The sequence below is a fragment of the Rhincodon typus genome, chromosome 20 (genome assembly GCF_021869965.1).
Source record: "Rhincodon typus isolate 14 chromosome 20, sRhiTyp1.1, whole genome shotgun sequence".
NCBI lineage: Eukaryota > Metazoa > Chordata > Chondrichthyes > Orectolobiformes > Rhincodontidae > Rhincodon > Rhincodon typus.
Genome location: NC_063351.1, coordinates 1,804,415 through 1,816,269, shown reverse-complemented (window position 1 = coordinate 1,816,269; position 11,855 = coordinate 1,804,415). Strand labels below are relative to the sequence as shown.

General features: G+C 43.1%; 1 protein-coding gene across 3 annotated transcripts in view; it reads left to right on the top strand.

Annotated features, from left to right (window-relative positions):
* The window catches only part of si:ch211-250c4.3 (uncharacterized protein LOC100535981 homolog), a 55,623-nt gene that overhangs the window by 23,545 nt on the left and 20,223 nt on the right, over positions 1–11,855 (top strand). For all 3 annotated transcript variants that reach the window (XM_048608944.1, XM_048608946.1, XM_048608945.1), the window contains exon 3: positions 7,118–7,279. In XM_048608944.1, coding sequence (XP_048464901.1) covers positions 7,118–7,279 — 162 coding nt within the window. The remainder of the gene's footprint in view (positions 1–7,117; positions 7,280–11,855) is intronic.

Sequence of the window (11,855 nt, the reverse complement as noted above, 5' to 3'; positions counted from 1 at the left end):
GTGTTCATCCAGCTCTACACCTTGTTATCTCAGATTCTTCAGCATCAACAGTTCCTACTATCTCTAAATTTATGACTGTTCCGTTTAGAAAAACAAGGGCAGCAGATATATGGGAACACCACCACCTGCAAGAACCCCACTGAACCACTCACCATTCTAATTTGGAAATATACCGCTGTTCCTTCAGTGTCACTGGATCAACATCCTGGAATTCTCTCCCAACCAGCATTGTGGGTCTACGTACAGGACATGGGCTACAGCAGTGCAAGAGGCAGCTCACCACCACCTTCTCAAGGACAACTAGGGATGAGCAATAAATACCAGCCCAGGCAGCGATGCCCATATTCCCATAAATGAATAGAAAAAGCAGGCTGTTCTTTAATCGATGACAACTGGCAGAGAGAAATGGTGGAAAATCAGGAGAACTGCAGTGGCATTTCAGGGCCAATGAATTCAATATCACATCCCAATTGGGATCATTAAGACATTAATTTGGGTCTTTGATCAGCTCCTTATTCTGAAAATATATACTAGAATTTTAATCTTAGACTCGAAAATTTGCCAACACATTAACAGCCTTTATTGTCTATAGTTTTGAATGTGATGGTACTCAATCAGCATTGTTTTGCTGTTTTACCATTATAAGCATAACAACAACCCAGCCAGCTTTAACTTGTAAGGTGCCATATTCCAGTACATGTGTTACATGTCCTGCTCATTGCTTCTACTGTCTATATTAAACCCTATTCCTCTAAGGTATTTCTTCACTTTTTGCGCAAACAAAATGCAAATCATTCAACTTCATTGGATTTCCAATGCTAACAGCTAGGACAAGTAAGTACCCTCAGAAAACGTACTTCCTTTCCTCCAACCCATCCCATAGGAAGATTAGATATCTCAGGATCTTACCAATTTAACATAACCTGTTGGGGTGAAGATGAAGGGACAATTGGGGAGAGGCTGCACTATATCTATGCACTGCTGCATGATCTATGATCTATGATCATATAGGGGACTGAGAGAAGACATGAGGCTGAAAGACAGGGATGAGTGTGGGGAGGTAAGCAAGCAATGCAGGAGATTTGAGGGAATGGAGTAGGTGACAGATGTCTGCAGATGGGAGCAGGCCTCGGAGCTGTGTGTAGAAGCACTGGAGCCTGGTGATACTTGCTGGCAACGTTGGATGGATATTAGTGATGCTTTCAGAAAGAGCTGGAAGTAGTTCCTGTCCTCCTTTATTCTGTCCTGGGATATGGCCGTCACTGGTGAGGCTATCATTTGTTGCTTATCCCAAATTGTCCTTTAACTGACTGGCTAGCACAATTTGTAGGGAGAAAGATCTTTCCTTGACTGGGTCTGGAGCTTAACGCAATCTCCAACATGGACGCTTCTAAACCATTGTACAAATCTATGCCATTTCAAAGGGCAGTTAAGTTTTGACCACGTTGCTGTGGATCTGGAGTCACAATGAGGCCAGAATGGGTAAGAACAGCAGATTTCTTTCCCTAAAAGACATTAGTGAACCAGACAGAGTTTTTCCATCGGTTATGATGGTTAAAATATGAAGTTCATCTCAGAGTTGACACAAAGGACAGGAAGTCAGTAACAGCTGTAGAAACACCCGGGTTATCTAAAGCAATAGCTGGTCACCCCTTTAGACATGGGGTTGGACCAGTAGCACTTTGAGAAAATGTGAGTTTTTGTTAATTTCCCTGCCAAGTGAGAGAATCTGATCTTCAGTCTGGTTGACACTGGGCTATACGATCTCACTGTGCAGAAAAGTAACGCAGCTCCAAGGCAGATCAGTGATGAGCTGGAACTGCTTCACTCCTTTTGGCACAAGATTGACTGTTCTCATCGTGTAACATAGTGTTGTTCCTACATTCATTCCAGGGGCAACAGCTGAAATGGTGAAGTACAAAACTGTTGATATAAACGTCAAACATTGTGGACGTTGGAAATTTGAAATAAAAACAAAAAAAAAATGCTACATCCGTCAACATCTGTGGCAAGAAACAGAGTGAATGTTTCTGATCAGTGACCTCTCACCAGAACTGGAGAGAAATAAAAACGGAAGAGATTTTAAATTAGAGGAGTGGGTGGTGCAGGGGGGCAGGAGAATACAGGAGAAGCACTGGGATAGGGTGGATTAAATCATAAAAACATTACCTAAAATAAGATGAAGACCAACTGAGGAAGCCAAACCCAGAAGGAGAAAAGCACTAAAGCTGGCGAATGAGATATCCTGTCTGAGCTGCCTTACATCCTTCAAACTGTACCTTCATTTCCAAGTATTCCTGGTGTTTTTTTCCCTGATTTTGTGATCACCAGGGCAGTAAGGTGAAGATTTCAAATTTATGAAGTAATTCAAATCTCAGTGTGCAGCCTGAGTGGAGGTACCTACAGAGCGGTCACCCAGTCTGTGTTTATATTTGCCCCCCGTGTAGAGGAAAGCACTTCACAAACAGTGAAGATAATCAGCTCAAATGGAAGAGCTTTCTGTGGTCCCTGACCACTGCCTATTGCCATGTTCCAGAGAAACTCAACACAAGGTTCAAGAACAACACTCAACTCAGCACTCACCAGCATTCTGGATTTTTAACAATCAATTCAACAATGTTATATCATAACTTCTGTCTCTGTCTTGCTGTGTGTGATTTTTGCTTCGTTATTTCACTGTTGGCTCTTTGACTTTTTTTTCTCTTTATCCCTTCATGTTACATTCCATTGGTTCATGTCTCATTTGGACACTACCTTCATTTCTTCATTATATCCATTATCGATCTTTTCAGCATTGTGTCATGAAATCTTTTAACTTTTGCTTGGTCTCCACTCTGTCACAGACCTCCGCCTTTCTTTTTCTCACAGACCTTCTCTTTTCATCTTCCTGCTCTCTCCTGTCACTTAGCCCTGGCTCAAAATTCTCAAATGAAGTAATGAGCAGGATAAAAATAAAGGGGAAGCAGTGGAGGGAATATATTTGTATTTCCAGAAGGCATCTGAAAAGGTACCACACGTTAGGCTACTTTAAGATGAGTCAGACAACAGCTGGAATACTGTGAAAAGTTTTGAGCACCTTACCTAAGCAAAGTCAGGCAACTGTCTGTGTGGAGTTTGCACATTCTCCCTGGGTCTGCGTGGATTTCCTTCGGGTGCTCTGGTCTCCTCCCACAGTCCAAAGATATGCAGGCTAGGTGGATTGGCCATGCTAAATTGCTCATAGTGTCCAGGGATGTGCAGGCTAGGTGAGTTAGCCATAGGAAATGCAGGGTTACAGAGATAGGTGGGTGGGTCTCAGTGGGATACTTTTCAGAGGGTTGGTGTGGACTCGATGGACCGAATAGCCTGCTTCCACACTGTAATAGAAAATATACTGGCATGGGAGGCAGTCTAGAGAAAGTTCTGTGGGCTGATCCTGGGTATGGAGGGATTTTCTTAGGAAGAGAGTTTGAGTAGGTTGGGCCTGAACTCATTGGAGTTTAGAAGAATGAGAGGCAACCTTATTGAAACATATAAGATTCTTAGGGGACTTAACATGGTTTCTGTTCAGTTCTGTTGAAAGGCTTTCAACCTGAAAAGTTAAGTCTGTTTTTGTCTACAGAGGCTGCCTAACCTGCTTAATATTTCCAGCATTTTTTTGTGATCTGCAAAAATGAGTTTGTTCTTTGCAGGAGTGAAACAAGTGCCCTGTGGTTAATTGAACTGAGTATTCCAGCTTCGCAACATCTCCCTTGGTTAAAATCATAGGCTAGTAAACACAGACACAAAGTCTGTGCTGCTGATTTTCAAGCTCACATTTTACTGCCAGTGCTTTGTAATTTCCTCTGTTCCCGACTGCATCCTCTATGGTAAGTTAGGAAACCCTTATCCCAACCCACACCTCTGTCTTAAATGAGTGCCCCATTACTCTAAGATTATGCCTTCTGGTCATAGATTCTTCTACAAAGGGAAACAACGTGGAAACATGGAAGAGGGAAGTAAGAGTAGGTCATCCAGTCTTTCAAGCCTTCTCTGCCATTCAGTATGATCATGGCTAAACATCCAACTCAATACTCTGTTATCGCTTTCTCTTCAAACTGTTTGATCCCTTTAGCCCTAAGAACTGTATCTCACTCCTTCTTGAAAGCATTCAATGTCTCAACAGCTTTCTGTAGTAGAGAATTCCACAGACTCACCACTCTCTGGGTGAAGAAATTTCTCCTCATCTCCATCCTAAATGACTTACCATGTAATCTTAGACTGTGATCCCTGGTTCTGGACTCCCCAGTCATCAGGAACATCCTTCCTGCTAGTCCTGTTGGAATTTAATAGGTTTTTATGAGATCCCCCCTCATTCTTCTAAACTCCAGTGAATATAGTCTTAATCGATCTAGTCTCTGGATCCCAGGAATCAGTCTGGTGATCTTCTGCCTCTGTTCCATTTTGCTACCCTCTTTACATTATTCCTTGATTCCTCATGGTAGCAACAATCTATCACAGCCTTGAATATACCATGAAAGATTGAGTATTAAGGAAAGTGAAATACTGTGGATACTATACCCTTTAAGAGAAACCACCCTATTTTTATAGTCCATTCCCTTTGAAATAAAATATAACATTCCATTGCCTTCCCTAATAGCTGCTGAACTTGTATTCTAGATTTTTATGATTCACGGATGAGGACTCCCAAATCCCTTTGCTCTGTAGCTTTCTGAAATCATTCTCCAATTAAATAATATTCAGTTCTTCTATTCATAGTAATAATACAGCATGGAAACAAGCCCTTCGGCCCAAACTGGTCCATGCTGACCATAGTGCCCACTAAGCTAGTTCCAATTGCCTGCATTAGGTCCATATCTCTCTAAACCCTTCCCATTCATATACCTACCCAAATGTTTTTTGAATGTTGCTATTAAACCTGCCGGACCCACTTTCTCTGGCAGCCCATTCCATATACGCACCACTCTCTGCGTGAATGAAGTTGCCTCTCAGGTCCTTCTGCCAAAGTTAATAATCTCCCAAGATTTTGCCCACTGACTTAACCTGTCTCTATCCCTCCGCAGACTCTGTGTTGTCCTTACTACTTACCTCCCCACCTATTTCTGTCTGTCCACAAACTTGGTGATAGTGCATTCACTTTCCTCATCATTATGATACCTTCTAAATAACTGTGGCCCCAGCACTGAACTCTGTGGTACTCCTCTTGTTACAGGTTGCCATCCTGAAAATGGCCCAATTCTCTGTATTCTATTGGTTAGTCAATCCTCTATCCATTCTGTTACACTACCCCCAACACCCTCTTGGTTCTCAGCTGCTGAATGGCATGTCATTTTCTTTCTAAGAAACCTCTCCCTGGTCCCTGATTTAAACAGGAAATCCCTCAGGGTTCAGGGAATGGTCACAGTTTATATCCTGCTAACTTTGTAAGCGTGGAGTCCCTGTCATTTCAAATTTTTATAAACTAAAAAAAAAATTGTTCATGCACTGTGCCTCCTGTCAGTTTTATCATTTATATAAGAGGCTCCACCTTTAGCTCATATGTTTTGTACTGCACTGACTCCTTAGTGAGCCAAGTAACTGAATGGCTATGGCTGAGGCACATTTTTATCATCTGTAGAAAGTAACAGTTTGCTCAACATTTTATTTAGCTGGAATTCCTTCCCACCTTTGTTCATAACCTGTGTACCTTGTTCTTGTGGTTGGTGTGTATATCTGCTCCAAATTCCATTCCCACCCCAGCCCGAGGCTGCTAAGGTCACCTTTTTAGGAGATTCCTGGCTGTGATTCAATCTTTTGTTTGTTTCTTAATCTGTGGAATCACAGCTGAGGAAACAAGCAACTCTTTGAGAAGCAAGGAGGCATCGGTGACCGGATGAGGAATAGGATGATGTCAGAGCATAGCTCGGAATGTCTTGTGTGGAATTTTCGAGTTTCTTGATACAATGGGCCCTCGTTCCCACTCGTGCTGGAACTGTGCAGCTAGCGTGGGAAAGTCCAGGAAGAAGGGAAATTGTCTGCAATCCTGTTCTTACTGAACAATGTGACAGGATAGGAAGGAAAGTGGCTGTGTGATGACATGGTGCAAGCATGTGGGTGAAGGTGTAGACTCAGATATCCGGAGAGTTTAATTGCTATAATAACACTGAGCTGTGCAGACTCTGTAATCCACTCTGTTTCTTTATCTAGAAGTGCAGGCTTGCTGTAATGATGGATATAAGATGCTCGCAATGATCAAAAGACATGTTGGATCAGTAAACTTGGCAACTTTTCTCTGACCCCAGCGCTGGCAATACTGGTTCTCATAGTAATTGACTGAGATCAACAAATTTGCCAAAGTTTATTGATCAAACCTCACCCAGCCCTGCAGAATGTCCCAGGCATACACACACACACACACACACACACACACCTAACATCTCCATAAACATGACATGGTTTAAAAGTTTACTTTACCCTTCTTCAATTAACAACAAAGTGACAAAGCTCTTTTGAATGTCTAATCAGATTTATTGTTGCAAGAAGTGTTCAGAGATGTGAGCATCTTTGGCTGGGGCAGCATTTATCGACCATCCCTAGTTGCCCTCAAGAAGGTGGTGGCGAGCTGTCTTCTTGAGCAACAGTAGTCCCATGTGCTAAAGGATCCCAACCATCACTTGCAGATAGGGATTATGTAGAACCTGCAGTCACAGGATCAGTGTCACTCCCAGTCACACTGTATATGTCACACCCACAGTCGCACTGTACATGTTACTCCCACAGTTACAGGGTCAGTGTCACTCCCACAGTCACAGGGTCAGTGTCACTCCCAAAGCAACACTATCAGTGTCACACCCCAAACACAGGTTCACTGTCACTCCTTCAGACACATTGTCAGTGCCACCCCCACAGACATACAGTTAATATCATTCCCACAGTCACACTGTCAATGTCACTCCTACACACACACTGTCACTCCCACAGTCACACTGTCAATGTCACTCACACAGACACACTACTGTCAGTGCCATTCCCACAGAATCAGAGTCAGTGTATCAGTTTGGCCTGAAGAGTATTGAGAAATGTTGTCCAGCGCTGACTGTAACTTGTCTATGGTGTTCCATTTGTGTTTTATGATAAAGACCATGAACTCTGCTCCCAGGTGAACCAGGAGAAGGTGGGTGATCGGGGCTCAGGCCTGGGCTACCTGGAGCATATCTGCCAGCTCGTTGAGACCATAGGCCAACTGCAGGAGCAGAACAAGCAGTTGCAGAAGCAAGCATGGATCACAGAGAGAGCCCTCAAGGTGAACAGGATGAAGGAGGTAAGAGGCTCCATCTTTTGTTCAAAGTCTTTGTCCATTTAAGAACACAGTGTGAGTCTAGCTGTGGTGGGGGTCCAGTCTTGTGAGTACACCTAATGTCCAGAAGCCTCAAGCTGGGGGACAGGAGATGAGGGTGGCCTGTGACGATAGGAGGAGGTCCTTTGTACATACTGACTCAATTGGACTCCTGATGGGTGCGCCAGCTGCCATCTCACCCAGTACTGGTGATGGAACCTCCCACCTAGTGGGTGGCATCCCACCCAATCTTTCCCACACTATTTTGCCAGCCATTCCATCTCCCAGACTGTCACCAAAGGACTGCAAAAATTCAGCTCATTGAGCCCCGTCACTTGTGTGTATCTCCCAGGGACTGGGTTAAAGCACTGGAATAGCCAATTAGGGAAAGCTAATGCTATGGAAGATGATTTCCTAATGCTTGCATCAAGATGGGTTTCTTGACTTTTATGTTAAAGGACAAATGAGGGACTGAGTAATTTTGATTTAGTTAAGGATTCTGGGTAATCTAAGATGGAGGACAGGAAACTTTTGTGACTGTAAGAGCGCCTCCTTTTTTGAGGTACTTTCAGTGTTGGAGCTGATTTCCTCAAATTCTGAGAGCAGTAATTACTGTTTTACAAGCTGTTGCATTGTTTTGGAACTTTGGGAAAAAAAGATCAAAACAACGGCACTTTAAAAAGGAGGAAGACAAAGGTAGTGACCACATGGACAGTAATTCAAACAGAGAAAGAAATCTAGGGACAGTAAGAACTGCAGATGCTGGAAGCTAGAGTCAATAAATGTGAAGCTGGAAAAACAAGGCAGGTCAGACAGCATATGAGGAGCAGGGAAGTCAATGTTTCAGGCTAAAACCCTTCATCAAGAGAAAGAAACCTACACTGCTGTCTGACCCAGCAGTAATCTACACAGCTGCTGCCTTTGCTGTCTGTTTTCAAGTATCTCTGGACATGGGAGTTTGTTCTAAGAAAAATAAACAAACAGCAAAATTCACAGCTGACCTTGGAGAAACTGGTGTGGGAACTCACAGCAGGGGGGCAGCTAAGTGGCTTTTTAACGTGTAACCTTACTGTTTTTCTTTTCTGAATCTACAATAGTGAATAGTTTTTTTGTTTTATTATGTGTTTTATTGACATCTGTCTCATGATTGAACTTTAAAAATATAAAAACATAGGTACTAAGTCAGCCTGGTGCAGTGTTTTTAGAAGCAGTAAGACTGCTGTTTTCTAGGTCTGTGGATTGTTATGGTGGAAAGATGGCCTTTAGTAAATTGATATGTTCTTCCTGTTAGATGTGGGAGATTAGGGAGAGTTTCCATGTTACTGATGATGATGTCTGCAGGAAATGTGATTGGTTGTGAATCCTATCGGATCGCATGGATCGGTTGAAGCAGCAGTTAGAGGCAATGAGGAATTTACAGGAGCTAGGGGGTATGATGGATAGTAGTTGCAGGGAGGGAGATAAGCCAAAGATACAGTCAGATAGGTAAGTTATCTCCAGAAAAGGTAGGAGAGGGAGGCAGGTAGTGCAGGAGTCTCCTGTGGCTATCCCCACCTCAAACAAGTACACTGTTTTGGAAAATGTAGGGGGTGATGGACTCTCAGGGGAATGTAGCACTGACAGGTTTCTGGTACTGAGACAGCCTTTAATGTAATGAGGGGTACGTCAGGTTCCAAGACATCGATTGTGATAGGGGATCCTCTATTCAGAGGACAGAGATGATTCTACAGCCAACAGCGAGACATCAGATTGGTGTGTTGACCCCTGGAACCTGGATCAAAGATATATTGGAGAGGGTGCAGAATATTCTCAAAGGGGAAAGGGACGAACAGGAGGTCATTGTACACATTGGAACTAACAACATAGGAAGAGAAAAGCATGAGATTCTGAGGAGAGAATATAGAAAGTTAGGCAGGACTTTAAAAAGTAGGTCCTTGAGGGTAGTAATATCTGGATTACTGCCAGTGCCATGAGGTAGTGAGGGTAGGAATAGGAGGATAGAGCAGATGAATGCGTGGCTAAGGAGCTTGTGAAGGGGAGAAGGATTCACATATTTGGATCATTGGAATCTCTTCTGGGGCAGAAGTGACCTGTATAAGGAGGACAGATTGCACCTGAATTAGAAAGGGACTAATATACTGGCAGGGAGAATTGCTAGAGCTGCTCAAGAGGATTTAAACTAGTAAGGGGGAGGGACGAGCAGGTGGGACAAAGGGAGATAGTGAGGAAAGAGATCAGTCTGGGACTGGTGCAATTGCGAAAATGAGTAAGTCAAACAGACAGGGCAGGCAGGAACAAAGTAGAGAATGAGGTAGGACTGATGAATTAAACTACATTTATTTCAACGCAAGAGGCCTGACAGGTAAGGCAGATGAACTCAGGGCATAGTTAGGAACATAGAATTGGGATATGATAGCAATTATAGAGACGTGGCTCAGGGATGGACAGGACTGGCAGCTTCTGAGGAAGGCTCACCAGACCCGAAACGTTAACTCTGTTTTCTCCTTCACAGATGCTGCCAGACCTGCTGAGCTTTTCCAGCAACTTTGTTTTTGTTCCTGATTTACAGCATCCGCAGTTCTTTTGGTTTTTATTTAGGACTGGCAGCTTAATGTTTCAGGATATAGATGCTATAGGAAGGATCAAAAGTGAGTGTAAGACAGGAGGGAGAGTGGCATTTTTCATTAGGGATAACATAATGGCTATATTTAGGGAGGATATTCCCAGGAATACATCCAGGGAAGTTATTTGGGTGGAACCGAGAAATAAAAAAAGGGATGATTACCTTATTCTGATTGTACTATTGAACCCCAATAATCAGCGGGAAATTAAGAAACAAATTTGTAAGGAGATCTCAGTTATCTGTAAGAATAACAGGGTGGTTACGGTGGGGGATTTTACCTTTCCAAACATAGACTGGGACTGTCATAGCATTAAGGACTTGGATGGAGAGGAATTTGTTAAGTGAGCACAAGAAAATTTTCTGACTCAGTATGTGGATGTGCCTACTAGAGAAGGAGCAAAATGTGACCTACACTTGGGAAATAAGACAGGGCAGGTGACTAAGGTGTAAGTGGGGGAGCATTTTAGGGCCAGTGACCTTAGTTCTGTTAGTTTTAAAATAGTGATGGAAAAGGATAGATTGGATCTGAAAGTTAAAGTTCTAATTTGGAGCAAGGCCAATTTTAACGATATTAGGTGAGAACTTTCAAAAGTTGATGGGGTAAAGGTGTGGCTGGAAAATGGGAAACCTTCAAAAATGAGATAACAAGAGTCCAGAGACAGTATGTTCCTGCTAGGGTGAAGGGCAAGACTGGTGGGTGTAGGGAATTCTGGATGACTAGAGAAGTTGAGCTGTTGGTCAAGAATAAGAAGGAAGCATATAACAGGTATGGACTGCAGAAATTAAATGAATCCCTAGAAGAGTATAAGTGCGGTAGAAGTATACTTAAGAAGGAAATCAGGAGGGCAAAAAGAGGTCATGAGATAGCCTTGGCAGATGGGGTTAAGGAGGGATTCTACAAATACATTAAGGACAAAAGGGTAATTAGGGAGAGAATAGGGCCCCTTAAAGATCAGCAAGGCCACCTTTGTGTGGAGCCGCAGGAGATGGGGGAGATACTAAATGAGTATTTAGCATCAGTGTTGACTGTGGAGAATGATATGGAAGATAGAGAACATGGGGAAATAAATAGCAATATCTTGAAAATGTCCATATATTAGAGGAGAAGATGCTGGATGTCTTAAACACATAAAGATGGATAAATCCTCAGGACCTTATCGGGGTGTACCCTGGAACTCTGTGGGAAGCTAGGGAAGTGATTGCTGGGCCCCTTGTATCATTGATAGCCACAGGTGAGGTGCTGGAAGACTGGAGGTTGGCTAACGTGGTGCACCTATTTAGGAAAGGCGGTAAGGAAAAGACAGGGAACTATAGACTGGTGAGCCTGACATTGATGGTGGGTAAGTTGTTGGAGGGAATCCTGAGGGACGGGATTTACATGTATTTGAAAAGGCAAGGACTGATTAGGGATCGTCAACATGTCTTTATGTGTGGGAAATCGTGTCTCACTAATTTGATTGCAGTTTAAAGAGGATTGAAGGCAGAGCAGTGGACGTAATCTATATGGACTTCAGTAAGATGTTCGGCAAGGTTCCATATGGTTAACTGGTTAGCAAGGTTAGATCACATAGAATACAGAGAGAACTAGCTATTTGGATACAGAACTAGCTCGAAGGTAGGAGGCAGAGGGTGGTGGTGGAGGGTTGCTTTTCAGACAGGAGGCCTGTGACCAGCGGTGTGCTGATTGGTGCTGAGTCCACTGCTTTTTTGTCATTTATATAAATGATTTGGATGGGAACATAGGAGTTGTGGTTTGTAAGTTTTGATGATTTAGTTTAGAGGTGTAGTGGACAGCGAAGAACGTTACCTCAGAGTACAGCGGGATCTTGATCAAATGGGCCAATAGCTGAGAAGTGGCAGGTAGAGTTTAATTTAGATAAATGTGAGATGCTGCATTTTGGAAAGGCAAATCAGGCCAGGACTTGTACACTTAATGGT